At 39.3% G+C, this 27,249-nt stretch overlaps 1 protein-coding gene across 2 annotated transcripts; it reads left to right on the top strand.

Moving 5' to 3' along the window:
• Positions 1-27,249, top strand: LOC101740491 (coronin-2B). Of its 2 annotated transcripts, none has more exons than XM_012688584.4 (12): positions 1-278; positions 7,903-8,100; positions 9,094-9,210; positions 10,851-11,000; positions 12,217-12,381; positions 15,230-15,436; positions 16,837-16,941; positions 19,478-19,615; positions 21,435-21,537; positions 23,640-23,812; positions 24,575-24,730; positions 25,109-27,249. In XM_012688584.4, the coding sequence occupies exons 1-12, from the start codon at positions 150-152 to the stop codon at positions 25,232-25,234; spliced, it is 1,767 nt and encodes a 588-aa protein (XP_012544038.1). In that variant the 5' UTR covers positions 1-149; the 3' UTR covers positions 25,235-27,249. The 2 variants fall into 2 exon arrangements, with proteins under 2 accessions (XP_012544038.1, XP_062526088.1); XM_062670104.1 differs by lacking the exon at positions 1-278 and adding an exon at positions 4,092-4,259.

The raw sequence follows: 27,249 nt of genomic DNA, 5'->3' as shown, positions 1-27,249 counted from the left end.
TCTGTGGTACAGCGATCACTTTCGATTTTCGCTTATGTCTGATGTGATTTTAGATGTTTTGGAGTTGTTCGTTGTGAACATTGGGCCAATTAAACTATCGTGAATTATAAAATATTGTGGAAACTGCGCTGCTTATTCCCACTAAGGATATGCCGCCAGTAAAGGATGAAATGTTAGAAGAAACGAATTGTCTAGAAATTATAAACATCACTGAGAAGAGTCCCACAAAAAACAGCGCTCTTGTAGACGTAAGGGCTTGTAACAAACCTGTCGCAAAGGTAAAAATTTCAAAAATAAATAATTGTAGTCTTAGTTACATTAAATATATTATTCTTATAATCGTGAAAAATTGTAGAGGCACAAAGATATAAATGAAATTTGCATGTTCGACTTAACGACAATTTCCTGATCACTAATAATAAATTTTCATCTAATGAAAATAATTCTAACCAAACAACGAATAACTCCAACTGGGAAACCATTCATAAATTTGAATAATAATTATTATTTCCATTCTTCATTGTATTGGAGACATTTGCTTTCCTTTAATGAAAAAATAAAACTTATCATTTATTGATAATTCATTTTTAATCATTAGCAATAACATCACCTGTCTGAAAAGCAACAAGTTAAATCTTCATAAAAATCTATCTCAGTTTTATAGTATTTTATATCTACAATACATACTACCTAAAAATAAATTGTGATTACTATGGCAAGACCAGAGATAATTCATTTTTAATCATTAGCAATAACATCACCTGTCTGAAAAGCAACAAGTTAAGTCTTCATAAAAATCTATCTCAGTTTTATAGTATTTTATATCTACATTACATACTACCTAAATATAAATTGTGATTACTATGGCAAGACCAGAGCTTGTTCTCCTGTGTAAGCAATAAAAAGAGGAAGTGGCTTGCCGTAGTTCCATCAAAGGAATAATAATTGTTAATAAGATCAGAGATTTTAGCAGAAACAATTTATTATGAACAATAAGCAAAATGACACGATAAAAATACGTAATCAATTATTATTTTAAATAATGGGGTAGTAGAATAGAATTTTTCTAGTTTCTTCATCTACTCATCTCAGTGGTGATATCAAGAACTTTTTTACTTTTTTATTTTTTAATGCCTTGAAAAGCAAATAAACCCTTAGTATGAATGGTGCTTAACTAAGTCACTATATAGTCAAAGACTGCTTTCAAACATTTGTAGAAGGACATCTTACAGTGCTCTGGAAATAGAATAGAAAGGAGGTTTATTCTTGAGGTAGATGGCACATGACAAATGATCTTAAAATGGCAGCAGTCTTGGGTAGTAGAGAATAAACTCTACTTCAGTGGTGGCAATGCAGAGATTCAAAAGATTTCTAGTTTTCTTTTAATTCTGCACATATTTAAAATATTCTTGTGTTCTACTTTTGTATAAAATATGTTATATAAATATGGTATAACTGCTATTCAGAGCTAATTCATTACGAGAGGTCATAGACACCGTAATGTTAATTTTGCTGCCATTGTTAGACTAGAAATCAAAGTTTCAGTACGCTCTCATTCTTCAAACTTGATCACGCAATCGCTTCGCCATTAAAATTGGTACTACCATTGTAGAGTAGTTTCAAACACCACATACGAATTAGAAAACATAACTACAGTAAAATCTCTTTATTCGCAGGGTATATGTTCTATAAATATGCTGCAATTACAGAAACCGTGATTATGGAATGTTAATTTACATATATGGAAATAAGGGATACGTTCCTTAATAAGGTCTACCTATTTTACTTTTTTATTAGAGCCATTGACGACGCGTTTAAACAGGACATTTGGTTGGATACCTACATATTAGAATCCTTGTAATGAACGTGTATGTACCGATCGTGGATCTAACGAATAAAGAAATCTTTAGCCCTGAAAATAGGAACTGGGTCGCGTTTTTTAATCCGCGAATACTGAAAACAAATGAAGGAAACGCGAATAAGGACATATACCTTCTTGAAAACAAAAAAAAACTGAGTATCAGTGCATTCACCGTGCCCTAGTTACTTGCTATAAATCGTATAAATCGCCAGACTGCTTTTCTGATCGTCATAATACTTAACAGTAGAGTACTCGACCGTAGGCAGCGGCTTGGCTCTCCCGCTGGCATTGCTGAAGTCCATAGGCGACGGTACCCATTCATCATCAGGTGGGCGGTATGCTCGTCTGCCTACAAGGGCAATAAAAAGAAACTCCCCTGAGAGATGAAATTTAAAGTCGACCGCGTGTTTAGGAGGTATGAACGATTCCGTTTTTTTTTTTTTTTTATTGCTTAGTTATGTGGACGAGCTCACAGCCCACCTGGTGTTAAGTGGTTACTGGAGCCCATAGACATCTATAACGTAAATGCGCCACACACCTTGAGATATAGTTCTAAGGTCTCAGTATTGTCACAACGGCTACCCCACCCTTCAAACCGAAACGCATTACTGCTTTACGGCAGAAATAGGCGGGGCGGTGGTACCTACTCGCGCGGACTCACAAGAGGTCCCACCAGTCATTACGCAAATTATAATTTTGCGGGTTTGATTTTTATTACACGATGTTATTCCTTCACCGTGGAAGTCAATCGTGAACATTTGTTAAGTACGTATTTCATTAGAAAAATTGGTACCCGCCTGCGGGATTCGAACACCGGTGCATCGCTCGATACGAATGCACCGACGTCTTATCCTTTAGGCCACGACGACTTCGTAACCACAGTAATGCGTTAAATCGTATGAATTATTTATAGGTAACGTAAAAGATTAGGGCGATGCACTAATCCGACAAAACACGTCGTCTCTGCATTGAATTTACAGAGTAAAGTGTCGTAACTAAGGCACAACTCAAATAACTATTTATGATTATTTTATTCTTCATACCATGACATAAGTGTTGGGCACTCACAGCACCCTATTTGCGAGACGGTCAGTGGTAGTGCGTGTTTTTTGTCACGGTTTGTTGACCATCATGTAACCGTTCAGACTACTTGGTAAAACGAAAGTGTTACGTTATTGCTAAATGTTTTATTTCGATGCTATTGAGTCATTTTCTTAATTATAGTGTATTATACTTTTAATGGTAGCGTATTATGAATTTGAGAATGTCAGTTATTTGTTTTAAATTCACAATAAAGGTCATATTACGAATGTTGCAAAGGATTAAAAAAGGAAAGGCGTTTTGATGTTTTTATCGCATGGGTGAAGCGATGTTAGCTTCGATTCTTCGGATCCCAAAGAAACAGCTACCGCTCTATTTAGCATGCCAAACTGACCTGTGACTAATAGGCACCTCTTGCGTTGCATCAAATCAATCGCCTTACACAGAGCTTCGCAATAACTTTGACATGAGACATAATTGTAAAGTTCCTTTTTTTTTTGGTCGGGAGGAAATCGCCGGACTCCCGCCCTCCACTGAGGATGGAGGGCGGGGCATGTCGGAGTTGAACCGACTAAAACCTCCTGTCGCTCAACAACCAGCATCCAAACCTCGCATGAGATAGAACTCATGAAAAGGCAAAGGGGGGAAAGTGAAGCGTTTAGTGCGGAGCACATCTCTCCCATCACCCTTCCCCTCGGGACGCCGGACTAGCGGTCGTCGGCACCATGACCACCAGTCCTCTCTGTTGAAAAGTACCTAAGGCTTAACTGCTCAAATGTCAGTTAAATTTTTGACTTCAACGTTACAAATCGTTGCCCAATTGTTACTGCCTCGTTACATTTATTCGAATATCGGGCTAAGTTGCAATAAAGTTTGTTTTATTACATAATTCGGGTTATATAACAAATCGTATCACTTGTAATTGAAGCCCGATCAGCACACGGTAATCAATTTGGATTTCACTTGCCATCACAAAACGGCTACGATTCATGTCTTTTCACTTTTTTTTCGTCTGCCGTATACAGTGCTCGTCTCATTTCAAGTGCCTCTACAATTTGATCGCGATCGTTATTAAGCCGCACACAGCACATGTGTAGAATTTTGTAGTCGCGCACATTAATATTTCGTGTACCTTTTTTTTTTATTTTATTTAATGCATCCTTTTTATTTCTTTGAAACTTTCAGTGTTGAGTTACAGTGCGTCATGTTGTGGGGAGCTGGTTTTTTTGTTTGTTTGCGCATACGTTTATAATATGCACTGAATATTATAGTTTGCTGGACGCCTCTACCGTAGTGCATGCATTGTTCTAGCACAGGAGTAGTGTGGAACTGTGGAGTAGACATGACGAATTCACAGGTACTTTTATTTTATTTTATTTACATCATCATACAGGATAGCTTTGAATATCCGGGCTATTCCGAAACTCATAAAAACGTTTGGGGATAACGTGTCCACAAATAGTATCCGATAATTAATGTTGTTCTGTATTTTTTTATACACGATTTGTCTGATGCCGTTTAATAGTAAAAGTGAACAATTTATTGAAATTTATAATTATGCATGCCGCTTTTGCGCTAAAAAATACGATGACAGGACATCGAATATAGGATTGTAATAATCCTGTATTCGATTTACATTGCTATTAATTTATTTCGTTAATTTATTAATGTTACATTATTATTATTTTTCTACATTTCTTTATTATTTTTGTTTTTTATTCCTAGAACAGAAATAATTTAACCGTTTTGTTTATAGCTAGGATATCAATAACTGTTTAGTAAAATTGTGTTATCGCTCTCCTACTCTAAATCTTGCTTTAGAAAGTCTTAAGAGCCATTTGTATTCAATTGTGGAAGACAAAAACAAAAATGTTCGTATTGAATTTAAACTACGCTTCTTCTAAGTACGCTCTTCGCTTAAACTCTTTTTAATTGTCCGTAATTAAAGCAAAACTAGCCAAAGACTGTTTTGTGTGTTACGCAAATAGGGTTTAAATTCTCTTAGTTTATTATTCAAAGCGTATACACATTTCGAGGCCAGTTCAATAAAACAGTTGGTAACCTTTTTACAAGCTTTCATTTGATTTGAATACACACACGGCTGGGAATATTTTCGAAATGTTTTAATTAGTATGTACCTACTGCTGATGGGGAGTAAGGGGAGATCGGAATGCTACCTTCACCGGCCCTATTGTCAACCCCACCTGCACGCGCCGGATGGCGGCGGCGACCAACAGATTGCCGTGGTGCTCCCTGCTAGAGAACGAACGGGGCAATGTTGACCGAGCAATAGCGGTATAACCATACACACCCGTCAGGACAACCTGTACGGAAGAGGCGTCAGAAACCTTGGGGATCAAATACCCCCTAAAATGCTGGTGCAGAAGGCAACGGGAAACCACTGCACTAATTTCCCACGAGAGTATGAGCAGGTCGTATCCGACTGATGCATGACCACGACCACTCTGTCAAGAGTGTACGAATAGGAAGAACTGCTGATACCCTGTTATTAATAAAAAATGTTGTAGCGAGCGTGTTTTAGTGGTGTTTTTCAAAAGTGAGCCACTGCGGTTTCCCGCGTGAAGTGCAAGAGTAGGCACCAACCAAAAAAACCCTCAGGCCCGCGGTTGTCGTCACATTTCCATCGTCATTCTAGTGTCTCTCGCTGTCGTATGTAACAATAGACCCCATTCCTCCTGAGGCGACGACCTAATGTCCAATATGTATGGTTCTCACACGACCAAGAGTAGGAATAGTTGCACCGTCATCTGTATGTAACAGAAAATCTGAATCCTTAAATAGATATCTTTGTGAATACAAAATCACAGTAATTATCACAATCCGAATAATAAATTCAGTTAGCACACTAATCTCTATTCTATCCTATCTGGACGGAATTATGAATAATATTCACTATACATTCATAAAACTTTTATGATGATTCTTTAATTTGGATTTCATTCAGTCATTCAATTTTAAATCTGAACTAACGACGTATCATCCATCGTTAGTCGATTCAAAAATATCAATAACTCGTAAAAGAATGTTTTATTTTTTAAATCTGAATTATTATAATTTTTGTGCAAAATATTTTCGTCGTCGTAAAACTGCATATTTTAATCCTTCTTATAAATTCCGGTTTTTCGATTACTTGCATCGTAATTCTCCACCGTATTTCAAACGGGAACCCCCAAAAAATAGTAACAAACAGCTTAGCTAAGTTGACCACATAAGATATAACGGACAATAACTATACTAGTGCTCCTATGGTTTTTTTTCCTACTTAATCGTTGATAGCTTTAGGGGGCTATCCTGATGTGGCTCAACTTGAGAGAATTGCTAATACTGGCTCTAGCAAGGGCATTGCTTCGCTGAATCTACTGTAGGATCGGAATTGTGTCCCGTTGAGAAGATCCGCCGAGAAACACAGTGGGTTGCTCCTAATTGCGGATACTATGCCGTTTTTCTAAAACCTTTTTTCAGTAATTTTTTGGTATTAAGGACGACATTAAAAAAGTCCTTCATTGGATCATCACTATATAGTATAAAACAAAGTCGCTTTCTCTGTCCCTATATCCCTATGTATGCTTAAATCTTTAAAACTACGCAACGGCTTTTGATGCGGTTTTTTTTAATAGATAGAGTGATTGAAGAAGAAGGTTTATGTGTATAATAACATCCATTAAATAGTGGAGAAATCTTGAAGTGAAGCGAGGGCGGGTCGCTAGTAAAGAATAAAAGGGAAATCACTAAACAATTGTACAGTTAAAAATAAATCGTATACCAAAATAAAATAGTATTTTTATGTCACATTTCGAAAATATTTAATCTACAGCTGTGACAATGTAATGTGAAATCTGTGAAAGAAAAAAATATATATGACAGCTTTCATTGTCGCACGGGATCCGGAAGCTTGTTAGTGTTGTATACAAACCAGTCTAGATTTTTTTATAACACTAAAAAAAAAGACTTATTGCTTGCGTTTTATTACTCTGTGAGCAAGCCAAGCACATATTATGTGAATTGTACCACATAATTTATGAAAATGATGTCGCTTTCTTTTAATATGTTGATGTCATTCGTCTTACTGCATGACTTTTAAGTTAAGGAAAAACGTTTCAAATTTTTATTACTCAAAAAAATTCTGAAAAGCTAAATGCTTATTTTTATGGCGACGAATGGCCAAAAAAACTGGTGCTAAGCAATTTCCACAGCCTTACCAAATCTGTCGCCCAGTGGTGGACCTTGGCGACGTAAGTTGGAAATCTTTTAGCATTGTAATACGGCTAATTATATCCCTTCAGACCGGGATGCTTTATGACAAAAATACCTGAATATAAAAAATGTAAATATCTATATCTATATCTATACTAATAATATTACCTATAAAGAGGAAAGATTTGTTTGTTTGTTTGTTTCGAATAGGCTCCGAAACTACTGGACCGATTTGAAAAATTCTTTTTCCATTAGAAGCCGACATCGTCCCTGATGAACATAGGCTACTTTTTTTAAATTTTTTTTTTTTTTTTGTTTCGTGTGTGTTTTAATGTTTCCGAAGCGAAGCGAGGGCGGGTCGCTAGTCATATTATAGTTTGTAAAGTTGAACGCCGCATAAAATCAAATGAACCGAATAGTCGACATCAACTTTGATTGGTTTTTAAGGTATCAACTTCTACTGTAAGTGTAGGTATCTATGAACGCTCTGCGGATATAATTGAACAATAGTAAGGCGCTTGGTGGCTAGGTTGGTTGGCTAGACGTTCGATTTTAAACGGCGCTTATAATACATAAAGACTTTCTCATGTCTCAAGACAATACATAAATGAGACCTTCTCATGTATCAGTTTTCGGAATTTATTGTTTGGGCTCCGAAAATCACAACTCTATATGGAACTTGATTTCATAAACATCTAGCGTATGAACACACATACAAACTAGCCCATTAATATCGTATAATCGTATTAAGACGCGTTACAATTATATTGAAATTAAAATTTAAGGTATGGTTCCGTGGTGTCAGGAGTTCCAAGTTCCGCCACGTGTACGGCGTGCCGTTTAAAAGGGAGCGTTGCTATGACAACGTAAAGATAACGCGGAATGCGCACGATTCCAATTTCTGCGCGGTCAACCCTAAGTTCGTTGCTATAGTTACCGAGGTTGCCGGCGGTGGCGCTTTTCTTGTGCTACCCCTAGATCACGTAAGTACAAAAAATTATACAAAATGTAATGTTAACAAGAAGACTAAGGACCTAATTTACAGGACCTAATTTAAAATAACATTCAATTTAACGATCATTAAAATTAATTTCCTTAGTTGTAGTTATTACGTTAAACATATAATAACAGCTTATGATTAGTATTGCATATATACCTAAAGTATAGATGGAAGGGCTTACGGCCCCATCTGCTGTTCTACAACTAGCGGAGCCCATAGACAAAACTGCCTGTATGTCTCTACCATTATGTGTCCGACTAAAATATATTTCGAATTATAATAAAATTGAAAACTTTAACCGCATTGGTCCTATCATTACAAGATTTCCACTGTCGTAATACCCTTAAGAACGTATGTATGTATGTATAACAGTTTGCGTCATTGTTGGCGCCAAACACTGTTTGCTTGGTGTCAATATTTGCCTAATACCAGCCTTATTGACCAATGTCCAGATGTATAATATGGTACAGAAATATTAATTGACCTTGATAGTCACTTATGAAGCAAAAACATAGATGTTTTGTGTTTTAAACTCTAATTGAATTAACAAACGAGTGCTTTTTCATTGATCGATACAGTGAAGACAAAAATTGCGGTATTTAAATTGTAACATATTAGATTTTTGCTAAAATCGTAACTGCAGGTGGCACACGAGCTTTTCAAACCAAGCAAAAGAACACTATTAAATTAGTATGTAGTAAGTAGCGCGCAGAAATAAATAAGTAAATTATACAAATAAATTTATTTAAGGTTTATAATATTTTCTTTTTGATATCACCTGTATGCACTTTATTCTATTGCTCAGACGGGTTGACGAGCTCACGTTCCACCTGGTGCTAAGATTTACTGGAGCCCATGGACATCAACAACGTAAATGCCGTCACCCGCCTTGTGACACGAGTGCTAAGTTTCGGTGGTATCTACCCGGTTCAACATATTTAATGCGAAGAAGTTGTATTGTTCTAAATGTTCGCAGACCGGTCGTTTGGACTTCAACGCGAGCAGAGTTACAGGTCACAAAGGCCCCGTTTTGGACATCAAGTGGAACCCGTTCAACGACAACATAATCGCTTCGTGCTCTGATGATTGCACGGTAATTTCATTTCAAACACTTCAATTTTTTTTTCTTCATATTTTTGCACGAACTACATATTCGGTGTTTGTAATTGAAGTCAATTACATACGGGATGTTTTTCGTTCGATCAATCGCGTTTTGTACTATAGAAATAATAATATATGAAAATGTTCTTCAGATGCGGAGATCAGTAAGGTATGTTTGTAAAATTAATTTCTAATGTTTTCGTAGCCGCACTGTAGATGTTAAAGTACTACGGTTTAATATCTCGGATATTTATTACGTAGACGCCCATGACCGTGAAAAGTGTAAAGGATGTTAAATATCGCAAATTATAAAATGATTAAAATATACGAAAGCTTAAATCGTTAGTCAGATTAGATTAAGGAGTTAAATTAATACCAAACATACTGGTATTCAGAATACGTCAACCCTGGCATAATAGCTTGAGTACGAAACCCAATGATTAGTAAAGAAAAATCGTCGCCATGACCAACTAGAATATTTTAAAAATAAGAACACTAGGTACACTACGAGTATTAGTTTACTGTGCTGCTATTTTAACAAGCGGACATACTTTTTGCTGCCGAATATTGATTTCGCTATCTTATCGACTAGTTATTGCTTCGTATTCACACCATAGTTATCCGATAGCCGTTATCTACCATATTGAGTGTCACGACGACATACATTCCATAATCGGTCAAAAGTTGTGTTACTGAATGACGTCATTATGTGATTGCTACATTAATAAACAGTTGAATATAGATTTTTTTTATTTACCATTTTTAATCTAGCGCACTACATGGTCGGTGTGCGATTTGATGAAACTATTTGGTGTTAACGGTCTCAATCGCATTGTTCTTATATGTTTAAGTATCTTCGGTACCTATATAACATGAGATAAATCAAACATTTGGAACGTATATATTTGACAAAACAAGCTCGTTATGACGTCACGAAAATCGGACGAATACAAACTGTGAAATAAAAATTAAAAACTTCAAAAATATAGTCTTGAATGGATGAACTTTACCAAATCGGAGGACCTCTTGTCACGAACTAAGAGGTCACTGCACCGAATTAGAGGCAATTTAGCAAAATCTCATTTCCTCATTTGTCTCTTACCGGAAATCTAATCGGGACTATGATTGTTATAATCGAATCCTGTCTTTTATCTACGATTCTAGATTTTTTCTGACATAATAGTGACCTTGTATGAGTTAAATTCGAATATATTTATTTATTGCCTAGATTGAAACGTGAGATTAAAATTTCAGGTGTATTGTTTTTTTATTGTTTAGATTGGTGGACGAGCTCACAGCCCACCTGGTGTTAAGAGTGGTTACTGGAGCCCATAGACATCTACGACGTAAATGCGCCACCCACCTTGAGATATAAGTTCTAAGGTCTCAAGTATAGTTACAACGGCTGCCCCACCTTTTAAACCGAAACGCATTACTGCTTCACGGCAGAAAAAGCAGGGTGGTGGTACCTATCCGCGCAGACTCACAAGAGTTCCTACCACCAGTAAGAAATCAGTAAAGGCTATCCCCCATTTTAAGCTAGAATGCTTGATGGCTTAAACAGAAACAAATAGGATGTTAGAAACTGATAGTGCCTGGTTCACGATGTGACCTATAAAATGTTTTGACCAGGTTAAACTATGGCACATACCGGACGGTGGTCTCTCAATGCACTTGACCGAGTGGCTGGTGGAACTGCACGGTCACAAGAGACGCGTCGCCTACATCGAGTGGCATCCGACGGCCGAGAACATACTGCTCAGCGCTGGATTCGATTCCCTGGTGAGATTTAATATCGTGCTCTACCAAATTGATGGGAAGCATTGTGTGCTGATAATGTAAGTTTAGACTTATTGGATAATTAATTTTTCAGTGCCGATATGATATTTCAAATGAACGCATCCTAATTTAACTCTAAAACTGTATTTAATGTTATCAGCAGTACTGAAGTACTCCCCTGTGTACTTACTTAGATACACGCGAAGAACTGCGCATTGTATCTGCGCGCCCTATCGCCATATACATAGCGATGTTATTCGAGGCAATGTCGTTTGATGGCGACCGTTATTCAAAATGTAAATCGATGCATTGAAATGGTACGATCTTGAACTGTTGACCCGATTTCGTGTTCCAAAATTAAAATGCCTGTTAAGTTTTCAGTTATAGTTAAACATAAGTCACGATAGCACCAAGATTGGAATAGAATTGTCTTTGTTTTGTGTTAACAGTAACCAATACGAGCTATATGTGATACTGTTCTCCTATACTAACGTATAAGACTACTGTCGAGCTCACGGGTCATGGATTTAGGTTTTTTTTGTAGAAATTTCAGAGATTACAACGCGAATGCCGTCATATACCTTAATACGTAAAGTCGAAATTCTAATTCAATAGACAAGTAGAACATTACTATCAGATATGCGAGGCCACAACAATTCTATCAGCACTAGTGTGGAAGGAAAAATACATTTCGTAGCTGATGTGATTTAATGAAACGAAAAATCGACACTAGAAGGAGATAAACATTTATAGAATTTAACCATGGAGAGAACGAGATAGAAAACATGTGATCGTTTAAGTAATAACGCGTGCGAAATGCACTCATGCTTAATTCAATATAAATAAGCATACTTAAATACCAACGTCTTGCCTATTTTTGCCGATCCTCTGTTCTCATAGCACAAGCTAGCGGTATTTTCCATAAAAAATTAACCAGCTTCCTGTCTATTTTCAAACACATTCGATATTTCAAATATAATAGAGATAAGTCTTAGGTTCGGTGGCGGATATAACATTGTATATTTACCAGTCCTTCGCCTAATAAAGACGTACTCTCGCCTTGAGTTGTTAGGTCTCTTTCGAAGGCGCTCGGGCAGTTGTTAGCAAATCCCACCCCTCCTGACTGAGCCTTTGCTCGCCCACCTGTCCTGGTGAAACTGGAAAGGCCTCCGGGCTACCAATAATCCTTCAATCATAAAAACGTACTCTCGCGTTCTAGATAATCGTCTGGGACGTGGGCAAGGGGGAGGCTGTGAAGCTGATCGACTGCCATAGCGACGTGATCTACTGCATGTCGTTCAACAGGGACGGCTCGCTGCTGGCGACCACCTGCAAGGATAAGAAACTGCGGGTCATCGAACCCCGGCGGGGGATCGTGCTCTCTGTAAGTAGCGCTATACATCTTTTTGTTTTTTATTGCTTAGATGGGTGGACGAGCTCACAGCCCACCTGGTGTTAAGTGGTTACTGGAGCCCATAGACATCTACAAAGTAAATCCGCCACCCACCTTGAGATATAAGTTCTAAGGTCTCAGTATAGTTATAACGGCTGCCGTACCCTTCAAACCGAAACGCATTACTGCTTCACGGCAGAAATAGGCGGGGTGGTGGTACTTACCCGTGCGGATTCACAAGATATTCGATTACCTTAAACCAGTGGTCGGAAAACTTATTAGACAAAGGGCCAAATGAGTCGTCTATTATCAAGGGTGGCAATCTGTGCATTTGGACAAAAAAATGCTATTGATATGTCAATACAGATTGATTTGAATATAATCGTCTCCTTCAAAGAATACGGTTCAAAACCTGCATTAAATAAAGGTTAATACTTAACCTGTTATTTATCTAAGATGTCGTTCAGAAGAGTTTTGTGACTGCCAATGGAATACAAAGTCAATAATTCGTTTTTCTGATTTACCAATAATTGTCCAAAAGTCACATTGCCGGCTTTGATAATAGTCGACTCATATATGCAAATTAAAACGACTTAAAAAAAATTGAGAGCCAAATCTGTTTGTAAACGCAGTAAACATTTATTATTGCAAATCATAAAATAAATGCTATATTGTATACTGCTTCGATTGATATATATAATAATCGACATCAGTCAGGGGTGCTGATATTAAATGACCGTACATACTATTAACCGGCTTTTTCGTTCACAGCCGGATAATAGTAGAGGCCGGGCAAGCCCGTAGGATATATGTGCTAGAGCCACACTCAAGAGTTCAAAGAGCCGCACTTTGCCGACCTCTACCTTCACTTCTTCCTATTCGTACACTCTTGACAGAGTGGTCGTGGTCATGCATCAGTCGGATCCTGCGATACCGATGCTCTCGCGATGCGACGCCATGTGGCACGATGTTTCGCAGAGTGAGAGCAAGCATTTATGCTGGAGTGAGTAACAGATTTTATGAGGTCGGTCCATCGTGTTGGAGATCGTCCGCGAGATCTTTTGCCCTCGACTTTCCCTTGCACCACCAACCGCTCAATGGAGTCCTCATTACGAGTGATGTGCCCGAAGAATTTGAGGATTCGTAATTGGACTGTTGACGATAGTCTCTCCTTGATGTTGAGCTCTTTCAGGATCGAAATGTTGGTACGGTGCGCGGTCCACGGAATTCTGAGGAGACGTCTCCAACACCACATTTCTAGTGCGTCGATCTTACGACGGTCTTGCATCCTCAGCGTCCACGTCTCAGCCCCATACAGAAAGATTGGAAAGACCAGGCATCTCATTAACCGAACTTTTGTATTTTTGGTTATTCTGCGGTCTGTCCAAATCTTTGTTAGCCTCTCAACTGAGGATCTTGTCACGGCGCAACGTCTTCGGATCTCATCTTCGCAGCCTCCAGCGTTGGTGATAGTGGAGCCTAGATATACATAGCTATTAACTACCTCGCATCCCGCTATATGTTGGACTTCCGGTTGGTTGATGTTAGCACGATCTACGATCATCATTTTGGTCTTATCACGATTGATCGCAAGTCCAAAATCCAACGCTGTAGTCTCCAGCCGGCGAAGAAGCACCTCGATTTCGTCTCTGGTTGACGCCAAGAGGGTAGTATCATCGGCGTATCTCAAGTTTGATATTTTCCGACCACCAACGGATATTCCTTTATCCCAATCTTCAAGAACTATCCGCATTATATACTCTGTGTATATATTAAATAAAAGAGGAGATAGTATGCAGCCCTGCCTAACGCCTGCCTGTGTGCTGAAGCGTTCGGAGTCAATACTGTCAACACGAACAGCGGCCGTGCCATTTTCGTACAGACGTCTGATGGTGTGTACAAGATGTTGCGGTACACCCATTTCCGTCAGTACCAACCACAGCTTCCACCACTTGACGGTATCAAAAGCCTTTCGGAAATCCACGAAGCACACATATAGGCTAATATTAAATTCTCTGGCCTTTTCTACAATTTGCCGCATTACGAGTAGTTGCTCTCTTGTGCCTCGACCTTTTACAAAACCTGCTTGCTCGGGGGCGATCTCTCGGGACAAGTAACCTTGGAGCCTCGTGTTAATTATGTGCAGCATGACTTTACTGGCGTGGGATACGAGAGAAATTAGTCTGTAGTTATTGCACTTCTTCGTGCTAGTGAAGCTTCGCGTGAAGGTAGAAGCTTCGTGCTTCTACCTTCACTACATAGTATAAAACAACAGTCGCTTTCTCTGTCCCGATATCCCTATGTATGCTTAAATCTTTAAAACTACGCAACGGATTTTGATGCGTTTTTTTTAAATAGATAGTGATTGAAGAGGAAGGTTTATATGTATAATAACATCCATTAAATAGTGGAGAAATTCTGTTATTTTTGAGGTTTCTAATGTGATGTCGTAAATAATCTATACATATAATTGGAGTGTCTGCTTGTAATATTGAAATAACCGCTTTTTACTACATGCATATGAATATATTTACGGTAAATACACCGAACTTTTTTTTTTCAATTTTTGTCTGTCTGTCTGCCTGTTTGTTCCGGCTAATCTCTGGAACGGCTGGACCGATTTTGACGAGACTTTCACTGATAGGTAGCTGATAATATAAGGAGTAACTTAGACTACTTTTTTTAGACTAGCTTCGCCCCGCGGCTTCATCCGCGGTACAACAATAACCGTGGCTAGCATCGCGGGACTCAGCTATCAATAATAAAATTTAATGTTTCCGAAGCGAAGCGAGGGCGGGTTGCTAGTAAACTAATAATATGAAAACATTTAATATTACAGGAAGGTCACTGTCACTTGGGCACGAAGGCGTCGAAGTGCACGTTCCTGGGCAGCCGGGGTCGCGTGGTGACGACCGGCTTCTCGCGGCACAGCGACCGCCAGTACGCAGTGTGGGACCAGCACGACCTCGCCAAGCCGCTCGTCTGCGAGACCATCGACAGCTCCTCGGGGGTCGTCTTCCCGTACTATGACCACGACACTAACATGGTTAGCTCCCGAACTATGTCCGACTGACTTCACGTGTAACGTCGCCTTGAAGAGGGCTGGTGGTAGAAATTTAATAAATTAATTTAATTTTTAACGTCGTCGTGGCCTAAAAGATAAGACGTCTGGTGTATTCGTATCTAGCGATGCACCGGTGTTCGAATCCCACAGGTGGGTACCCATTTTTCTAACAAAATACGTACTCAACACATGTTCACGATTGACTTCCACGGTGAAGGCATACATCGTGTAATAAAAATCAAACCCGCAAAAATTATAATCTGCGTAATTACTGGTGGTAGGACCTCTTGTGAGTCCGCGCGGGTAGGTACCACCGCCTTACCTGTTTCTGCCGTGAAGCAGTAATGCGGTTCAGCATGAAGGGTGAGGCAGCCGTTGTAACTATACTTGAGACCTTAGCTCAAGGTGGATGGCGCATTTACGTTGTAGATGTCTATGGGCTCCAGTAACTACTTATCATCAGGTGGGCTGTGAGCTTGTACTCCCATTTAAGTCGTTGTGGCCTAAAGGATAAGACGTCCGGTGCATTCGTATGTAGCGATGCACCGGTGATCGAATCCCGCAGGCGGGTACCAATTTTTCTAATGAAATATGTACTCAACGAATGTTCACGATTGACTTCCACGGTGAAGGAATAATATCGTGTAATAAAAATCAAACCCGCAAAATTATCATTTGCGTAATCACTGGTGGTAGGACCTCTTGGGAGTCCGCGCGGGTAGGTACCACCACCCCGCCTATTTCTGCCGTGAAGCAGTAATGCGTTTCGGTTCGAAGGTTGGGGTAGCCGCTGTAACTACTCTGAGACCTTAGAACTTATATCTCGAGGTGGGTGGCGCGTTTACGTTGTAGATGTCTATGGGCTCCAGTAACCACTTAACACCAGGTGGGCTGTGAGCTCGTCCACACATCAAAGCAATAAAAAAAAAATAAAAAAAATCTAAGCAATAAAATCAAATAAAAAACTATTGATATGAAGTCTGAATTACAATCAAGGAAGCTAGCTATACAGAGTTTTGTTTAGAGATATTCCACAATCGAATATATTTTTTTAAGAATGTAATATCACAACAATTGATAAAGTGAACAGATGAAAAGCTAGCGATCGGAAACAAAAATACAGCTACTGATTTTTTATAATTCGACTACATGGTAAAACGATGTTGTTGTTCTGGTGGTGACCTTGATGATCGCATCGCGAGATTCGATGTGCAAACAAATAATGAAATGAAAATAAATGTTGATCCATTAAAAGATAATAAATTGTCGGTTTGGGATTAATCAAAAACTATATTGTATAAATAATAATCCTAGGATTGTTCTAATTCAATTTATTGGTAAATTTATTTGCAGCTTCACTTATTAGTCACCTTTACTAACAGGTGTACCTGGCCGGCAAGGGCGACGGGAACATCAGATATTACGAAGTAGTCGACGAGCCGCCTTACGTGCACTTCCTCAATCAATTCCTATCTGGGAACCCTCAGGTACAAATAATAATAAAATATACTCAAAATAAAATATATTATAAATAATATATATGGCACAGTGAGCAGTGACGTCAGAGAATGATGACGTTAGCGACTGGCGCCACATTGTTATTACAAACCACAAAAATACTTAAAATAAAATATATTATAAATAATATAATAATATCGTAAATAAGTTCGTTGTTGTCATTACCTTCCAGTAAATAAGACTCACTTTTCCAATGAATTCTATTTATTGAATTACAAGCGCACCAAAATAACAACAGAGAGCTCCGCCTCGTTCGGCTGCTGGAAGCGGAATTTGTTGTGCGAATACAACTATTTAAATAAATATAATATATATAAACTTTTATAATCACAATAATATAATATAGCATTACTAGTTGCTATAGATGGTTGTCGTTGTTTAATTTCAGTATTTATTGAAAAATGTTCAAATTGGAATAACAATATCTTTATAGTACTATAAAAATAAGAAGTTGCAAATACCTAGTCAGGTCATAAATTCTGTCACATATTTAATGTAAAATAATTGAAACAAGTTTATTCATTATGTAACCATTCATATACCAAAATGAACTTAACAAAACATAGATTCTTATGACACTAAAGTTTATTCAAAATGACCTCCGTGATTTTGAATACAGGCCTTCAATCTGCGCGGCCAGTCGTCTATCGCAGCACGAACGAGGTCCATGTCAATATCGGCGGCTGCCTTAATCAAGGATGTCTTGAGTGACTCCAAATTGGGATGAGGCTTTGAGCACGCCTTTTCCTCCAAGTGTTGCCATATCTTGTAATCTAACGGATTCAAATCTGGACTGGAGCAGGGCCAGTCTTCGTGCCGGATGAAGTCGATTTCACGCGCCGCCAGCCAGTCTTGTGTGCTCTTCGCTCTATGAGCTGGCGCCGAATCTTGCTGGAATACCCAGTGCCTGTTATTGAACATGGTATGAGAAACAGGTTCCACAAGGTTCGTCAGGACTGTATTTTGATACACAACTGCATTCGTTTTTACACCTTTCTCACAAAAATGTACCTCTGTTAAGCCCCAATAAGAAACTCCCAACCATACCATGAGCCAGCGATGAGTCATGGAAGGCTATGCTCGACTTCTGCGAGTGCACCATCTCGCAGAAGGAGGCGGCGGGGCGAGTGAGGGAAAGCTCTCCTCACTACGCAGAAACCCGCCGCCGCCGCCGAGCAGGGGGTCGAGACCGGGGTCGTATCCGTAACCTGGCCCCCTAAGAGCTAGGGGTCCCACCCGTTTTGTGCGGGGAGAGACCCAGACGTGGGGTGGCGTGCTTTGCACGCTCACCCGCAATAGGAAGCCGGGTGATGGTAGACCGCGTTCCCCCGACCGCTCTGGGGGAAGGTGTAACGCGGCGCCATCAAAGCGGGCTCTCGGCCCGCTGAACGAGGGAACCGGTGGTCGTGTCGCTGGCGGCCGCCGGTCCGGCGTCCGTGGGACGGTGGGATGGATGTAATGTGCTCTGCGTCAACCCTGTCCCGCCGTTTCAATAGCCCCGACTGGGCTCCGAGGTAGGGCGCCGGTTGTGAGCGGCAGGAGTTTTTAGTGAGGTTCAACTCCCACATACCCCACCTGCCGCGCGGGTGGGGATCCGGCGATTTTCTCCTGTGGAAAAAAAAAAAAAAACCATACCATGAGCGAGGATGGAAAATGACCTCGTTGGACACGCGGAATGCGGTTGCTCGCTTCTTCACTACTGTGTGCGTACACCTTATCATTTTGTTTGTTGTAGCTCTCTTCTACGGTAAAAATTTTTTCATCCGAAAAAAGAATTTCCCGATACTTTTTTCCCGCGTACCGCTTCAACAAAGCGCGGCATCTCTTCAGTCTCAGGTTCATTAGACGAGCATTCAAACGATGTCCTGTTTTTCTTCGATATGCCCGAAGCCCTAAGTCTTCATTTAACACCCTTTTCACCGTGGTTCTGCTTAACCCCATCTGAAGGGCCAACAGTTTCTGCTTACGTTTGGGATTTCTTTGAATTCGCGCCTTCACAGCTTTTATCACTGCTGGAGTCCTAACAGACCGAGGGCGACCACTTCTTGACCTGTCATCTACACTAGAGTCTTCATTGTATCGTTTGATGGTACGATAAACAAATCTTTTGGTTATATTCAAAATTTTCAGTATGTTAAAAATTTGAATTGGCGCGTAACCGCAACGATGCAACGCAATAACTGCAACACGGTCTTCTTTAAGCGTCCACTCCATATTTAAAAATGAGTAAAATTCTAAAAGTATACATTTTTATTTTCATGAACAATTCGAAATTCGAATTCAATAAACTTTTTTGTGGCCAGCATTCTAAAAGAAAAGTTTTAACTGTGTGACAATACTTATGACCTGACTAGTTATATGAAATGCAATTGAGTCATCACTTTATTAATAGGGCTCTAGTAACCACTTAACACCAGGTGGACTGTGAGTTCGTCCACCCACCTAAACAATAAAAAAAAGGACATTAAATATATAATTAGAGAGGATGTTTGTTTTGTATCGCAGCGCGGGCTGGGCTTCATGCCGAAGCGCGGGGTGAACACGAGCGCGTGCGAGGTGTTCCGGTTCTACAAGCTGCACACCTCCAGGGGACTCTGCGAGCCGATCTCGATGATAGTGCCGAGGAAGTCCGACTGCTTCCAGGTTCGTATGTAGTATCACTCTTTTTTGAAGTTACACTTCTTTAGGCGCGTTATGAAAGATTGATGAGAGTGAAATTTTACGATGCGCGCGCACCGTGACACATTGCTCATTACAATACGACCGACGTAACTTGGAGAGTCTGAATATAGCCGCAGGTGAACTTTCGCGCATGTACACTCGTAAAAAAAAGTGTTATTAGCATTCATTTTTTAGTAATATAAATGACAAAATTATTATTTAATATAATTCATACTAAATATTATTAAATTATTAACGTTAAATAATAACTATTAATTATTGAATATTTAAAAAAAAAAAAAAATTTAATAAAACTAAAGTATAACTTCTTACGCGCGTACATAAATAAGTACACGCACCTTTTTTTTTTCTTGCTTAGATGTGTGAACGAGATCACAGCCCACCTGGTGTTAAGTGGTTACCGGAGCCCATAGACATTTACAACGTAAATGCGCCACATACCTTGAGATATAAGTTCTAAGGTCTCAGTATAGTTACAACGGCTGCGCCACCCTTCAAACCGAAACGCATTACTGCTTCACGGCAGAAATAGGCGGGGCGGTGGTACCTACCCGTGCAGACTCACAAGAGGTCCTACCACCAGTAGAAGTTGTCAGAGCGGTCGCGGTCGTCATCCAGCATCATTGCTGTGGGCAGATGTTGTGCGCCTCAAGAGCAATCGCCACTCCTCCCGGTTTGTGGTGAGCCTGGTACACTCATGCAAACAGCCGCCGACTTGATCTGGTCGGTCCATCGCATGGGCAACCTTTCACGCGATCTGGTGCCTTCTACTTTGCCCTGAACGACAAGGCGCTCTATGGAGTCATTTCCTCGCCGGGAGACATGTCCAAAAAATGATAGTATGCGTCCATGCACGAGCGCCGAAAAACGCTGCTTAATACCGAATTCTCGTTTCTCGTACCTTTTAAATTCACTTGTGGTAGAGGGTAGGTACCGCCACCCTGCCCATTTCTGACTTAAAGGGTGAGGCATCATTCGCGAAGTAGTTGCTCTTGAGTTGTTAGGTCTCCTTCGGAGGCGCTCGGGCAGCTGTTAGCAAATCCCACCCCTCCTGGCTGAGCCTTTGCTCGCCCACCTGTCCTGGTAAAACTGGAAAGGCATCTGGGCCACCAGTAATCACTCATTCATAAAAAAAAAGGTGAGGCAGTCGTTGTTCTATGGAACTGAAATTTAGAGCTCTTGTATACTCGTATAGTTGGGTGTTCGCATTTACGTTGTTGATGTCTATGGGCTCCGGTAACCTCTTAACACCAGGTGGATTGTGAGATCGTTCATCCATTCAACAAATAAATAAATAATCCGTACAAGAAATGGTTTTGATAAGCCGTTCATGAATTCATGAATAATTTAATAAGTGTTTTTTATTTTTGACAATATATTCAAAAATCCTAATTAAATTATTAATATTAATTTAAAACTGTGGTACAGTAAAATTGATACTTCGTGTCGAACGTGTCAAGGTCATAACTAAAAACCGATCTGTATCTATACTAATATATAAACCTACAGTGGTTTTTACGGATGTTCCGTTATAACTACTGAACCATGCATCCGATTGACTTGAAACTTGGTATCCATGTAGAAAATACATGTACTTAATGGATAGGCTAATAATTATATGAGTGTTGGACTCCCTAATAATAATGACATTATATAAGAATATTAATTTTAAATGCCCAACGAAGCGGGCGAGTACGGCTAGTAATTTATAATATGAAATAGTTTGAAGCACTGAATTTATATTCGAGCAATTATTTGACTATATCCATTGGCTCCATAGGATGACTTGTACCCCGACACGGCCGCCCCCCTGCCCTCGTTGACTGCGAAGGACTGGTTGAGCGGAATGAACGCACCTCCGCTCCTAATCAGTATGAAAACAGGTAAATTTAGCGGAATCGTCATGAACTTATTAAGATGAAGTTATTTGTTAAATATTTTTTTTTACATATTCCTTTTAATACTGTATAAATTATTATATGTATGTATGTATGTATGTATATGTGATTGTGTATATATGTACATATATGGTTTATACTTTTTTTTTTTTTTTTTTTTTTTTTATTGCCCTTGTAGGCAGACGAGCATACGGCCCACCTGATGGTGAGTGGTTACCGTTGCCCATGGACTTCAGCAATGCCAGGGGCAGAGCCAAGCCGCTGCCTACCGCTTAATACTCTCCACAAGCCTCGTTTGAAGAAGGACATGTCATAGCGCTCGGGAAACACCGTGGAGGGGAGCTCATTCCATAGCCGGATGGTACGTGGCAAAAAAGATCTCTGGAAACGCACTGTGGATGACCGCAGTGGCTCCAGGTAGTACGGATGAACTCTACTCCGATGGCGGGCGGTGCGATGGTAAAAACGAGATGCCGGTATCATCTCGAACAATTCCTCAGAGCACTCCCCATGGAACATACGGTATAAAATACAGAGAGAACCGAAGTCCCTCCGCAGACCCAGAGGTTCCAAACGATCCGTGAGACTGGGATTATCGACAATCCGAACGGCCCTCCTCTGTATGGAGTCAAATGGAAGAAGCTGGTATTTGGGAGCCCCGGCCCAGAGATGGGAGCAGTACTCCACGCGAGGCCGGACTTGTGCTTTATAAAGCAGAAGCCTTTGTCCAGGCGTGAAGTACCGCTTCGCTCTGTTGAGGACTCCCAGCATTTTGGACGCCAACTTGGCTTTGCCTTCCAAATGACTCCGAAACTGGACATCACTCGAAATGTCGACCCCAAGTATCCCAATACTCTCGGAAGGTTGCAGGGATACTCCTTGGAATTGCGGCGCCATGACAAAGGGGTCCTTCTTCGCAGTGAACGCGCAAACTTGTGTCTTTAACGGGTTGAATTGAACCAAGTTCAATTCACCCCATTTGGAGACTCGCCCCAGAGAGTTCTCCACTTCAGACACAAGTTTTGATCGTCTCTCTTGCACCACGCTCCGAGAGAGACTCTGATGGCCGATATATCGCGCATCCCCCGTGCTGTCATCCGCATAGCAATGCATGCCATCAATAGACAGCATGTCATTGATATACAGGATGAAAAGCGTGGGGGAGAGCACCGAACCTTGTGGAACGCCAGCGTTAATGGTCATGGTATCAGAACAGTCACCGTCTACAACGACCGTGATGCTCCGCCCATCCAAAAAGCTAGCGATCCACTTGCAGAGACCCTCGGGGATTCCGTAAGATGGTAGCTTCGACAGAAGTGCCCTATGCCAGACCCTGTCGAAGGCCTTCGCGATATCAAGGCTCACAGCAAGAGCCTCGCCCTTGCTCTCCAAGGCTTCAGCCCACCTGTGAGTAAGGTATACAAGAAGATCGCCAGCTGAGCGACCGTGACGGAAACCGTACTGTCGGTCACTGATCAGCTGGCGATCTTCAAGATCATATCTTGTATGTATGTATCCATAACTTAATATAAATTTCATTGCACCTACCACTATTTACTCTGCACTACCTTTGGTTGACTGGTAGAGAATTCCTTAGGCATTAAGTCCGCCAATGTATATTTTACATGAAGTGTAATAAACAAATAAATAAAATAAATTTCAAAACATTATCACACGTTTTGATTTTTATAAAAATATTACAGCTATTTACATAGGCTACATTCATTTATCGACTAAACGTGAGGATTCGTAAGATCTACTTTAATATCACCTTTGTAATTAAGCCTCAATCCACACAAAACTTTGTGTGAATATTGAACGCTATTTTTTATTTTTTTATTGCTTATATGGGTAGACCAGCTCACAGCCCACCCGATGTTAAGTGGTTATTGGAACCCATAGACATCTACAACGTAAACGCGCCACCCACCTTGAGATATAAGTTCTAAGGTCTCAGTATAGTTACAACGGCTGCCCCGCCCTTCAAACCGAAACCCATTACTGCTTCAGGGTAGAAATAGGCAGGTACCTACCCGCGCGGACTCAGAGATCCTACCACCAGTAAACTAGTAACATTCGGTCTACAGGAGTGACGATATCGACGCACAAGCCGAGCACGGGCAACAAGGACGCCCCCGCGCTGCAACCTCAGGACGTGAACAACAGAAAGAAGTTTATGTTCCTCTCGCGCGAAACCACACCCGACTACCGCCCTCTCAACGCCTGCCCGAACGCACTCAATCACAACAATGAAAATGAGGTAAGCAAAACAAAATCGAATTTCCACGACTCGACCAACTACATATCGAGGGGTGAAAGGTTTAAGTTTAGAAAGGCTTAAGCGACATTTTTACATTTATACATAACTAACGACCCACCCTCGCTTCGCTTCGGAAACTGTAATTTATTATTGATTTCTGCACTATTTAATGGATGTTATTATAATATAAACATTCCTCTTCAATCACTCTATCTATTAAAAAAAACCGCATCAAAATCCGTTGCGTAGTTTTAAAGATTTAAGCATACATAGGGATATAGGGACAGAGAAAGCGACTTTGTTTTATACTATTTATTATACCTAATGAAGGAATAAAAAGTAAAGCCATATATTAACTTTATCACAGATAAGACACTTCTTGAATCTTTCACTTCATCAACGAGGGAAGAGAACGCCTGCATGGCGTTAAGTTCGCCTTTGTACACTATTTTTGTGCAATAAAGAATTTTCAATCAATCAATCAAGGATTTTTTTAAATATATACATTTATTTGTCTATATAAATAATTTAAAAAACATATGAATGGTGAAGAGGTAGTTTCTCTTATAAACAGCGTTCCCTATAAGAAGAGAAATTTGATTTAAGGATGAAAAATAAAAAAAACCGCAATACTACACACCACAGAAGTGGTTCACTTCTTTCACATGCACCAAGTTTAACTTATTACATTGAATAAGACATGCAGCTTAAATAAATAAATATGAATTAGACGTTAACAAATTAAATTTGTGTTTTAATTAGATACAAGTGAACGAGAAATCGCAAAAGACGAACGCCAATCAGAACACGAAGTTCCATCAGCTTCAACGCATGTTCGGCAAGCAGACGAACGACGCGGAGCCGGTGCCCCTCTACAAGCAGATCAACCAGGGAGACGTCTTCAGCACCGAGCACGAGGTTACTACGCCAACATTTAACTGTTTTACTGGTGGTAGGACATCTTGACTCCGCACAAGTAGGAGTACCACCACCCTGCCTATTTCTGCCCGTGAAGCAGTAATGCGGTTTGAAGGGTAGGGCAGCCGTTGTACTGTTAAAACTGAGACTTGTTTCTAGTACTCGCACAGACGACGTAACTTTTGTTATGATATAGGGCATTAGAAATAAATAGGCTTACATAATGGTCTTTCGGATATCACGTTCACTCTGACCTTTTCCCCTTGGAAGATCAGGTCAATGATCTCACTTCAGAATAATCTTTCAAATCGGAACGCTTCATTCATATATGTATAAGCAAGCAGCAGTTTATTAATTTATTAAACTGATTTATTACAGCTACGCCTGGCCTTCAATCGTCAAGGAGAAGAACTCAGGATCGTAAAGAGGCAGCTTCAGAACAGTCAGCAGAGAGTGCGGGAGCTGGAACAGCACGTCGCCGCTCTGCAAGCCAAGCTGCAGTGAAACGGATATTGCCATTCGCTTAATACGCTAACATCATGAGGCCTTTGAATATTTATTTTATTTTAGTACTAGCATATTAGTGTTGCCACAAGAAGCTAGCTCTCGCGAATCTTGTCTTATTTTTGCTATAGTTGAATAGGGTTAACGTAATAATTCTTGCAAGTTTCTTAGATTGACATTGACGTTTTAGATTTTATTTGACAGCTACATACAGACGGTCACGATTCCTTTGAATATTTTATATCGACGGATGAAAGACTATTTGGTAATAGCATCAACAATTCGATATTTATAATTTATTTACAATTGAAGACATCAGTGGATGAAGGGGATATGATACAAATTCTTAATTTTGAGAAACCGGGCAATAAAGTTTTGTTACTTGCACTTTTATTTCGTACATAACTCCTTCGTCATATGCAATTTCTAAAAATAGCCTTTCAACCCGGAGCTTTAAGGTCTAATATAGTTTATGGGCACATAACACTTTCATTAAATGTAAAAACTCAAAAATCTTAAAAATTGTACTTAACCGCTTCATCCACTCATGTCTTCAATTATGTTTACAACATTAAAATAGCTAATGAGCAAAAAATTCCCTTAAATAACCTTACACTCCTCAATATAAAGGAAATATGTATCTTTAATCTATACATTTGAATGTCAAACACTCGCGACCTCCACGGCTAAGGGCTACTAAATAATAAAAGTTTACTCGTATGGTCGTTAATTACACGTTTTATTATTAGACATTTATTTGAATAGTGTTTCATAAAATTGTCATGAAATAATAAAAAAAGTATTATATATAACTTTATAATTTTCTACGACTTTTGGGATCAAATAGACAATGCATTTTTTACTTTTGACTTTATGTAGAGTTGTATAAACAGAAAACCTTTAGTGTTTTTTTGTTGTACATTATGATATTACCATGACAAATAAATATTACGTCACAAATATTTTTTCTGTGATTTGAATTTGCATCGCATTTTGTACTGTGCAATCGAAATCAGGGTTTTTTTTTATAATTTTACTTGTCTGTTTTGTGATGTCCGTTTTCGGTGTATTGCACCTTTATTTCGAGCGCACATTTTTTTTTTTTCTATTAAGTTGATGTTAGTGATTATTTTAAGTCTGAATTATGATTAATGTTACATGTTATTATATTTTGATGTTATTTTTTTTTGTACGAGTTAATTAATACATTCGCTAGCATGTAAGCTTTGAATCCAGTATCCAGTTTTGAAAACAATATGATTGTACAAAAATTACCTGATATTTTGTACATAATATTAGTGCTAAGAATTTGTCGCTAGAGACGCGTAGGGTTCGTATTAACCTACAAGCTAAATTTCTGTAGTGTTGTAGTTCGTTTGACGAATATTTAAAACTATATTTTAAAACATGCCTCAATCGTCATTCTTCAATCAAAGGCATTTTTACCGAAAGCTAAACTTACTAAATGATTTTCTTATAAGTGAAGGTGTTTATCGCTTTGGTATCGCTATTTTGACTTGCTAACTATGAAAAGAAAATATAGGAATGGAAGTATGATTTTAATAAATTCATTTTCAATTTCGAGGAATTTAAAATGACATTGGTACAGGGTGTATTGTAATCGTAATTGAAGGAGTCTAATGGAATACACCTAAGCTGAAAAAATATACAAATCTATGTATCATTTTTATACATTCATACTTTGTGTCTGTAAGTCATGAAAATAAGTTGTCAATGAAACTGAGTCTGGAACGGTTACAACAGCACCCTGCACCACACTTTACATTTCTATATAAAAAAAAAAGTTTTTGAGCTTTAATTATAATTATACATTCCAGTTTGCAATATAATGTTATTGCATGAAGTGGTGATCGGAAAATAAAAAGTATTAATATGTATTAGCTGGCTAGTTTGTAATTACTTGGCAATGTTAGTGTCAATGTTTATTGTCAACATGTATTTTTTTATATAATGCTTGAATGTAGCACAAATTTTCAATAAATGTTTGAATGAGA

The sequence above is a fragment of the Bombyx mori genome, chromosome 9, assembly GCF_030269925.1.
Source record: "Bombyx mori chromosome 9, ASM3026992v2".
Classification (NCBI taxonomy): domain Eukaryota; kingdom Metazoa; phylum Arthropoda; class Insecta; order Lepidoptera; family Bombycidae; genus Bombyx; species Bombyx mori.
The sequence above is the reverse complement of the archived record's forward strand: the minus strand, read 5'-3'. Positions and strand labels throughout refer to the sequence as shown.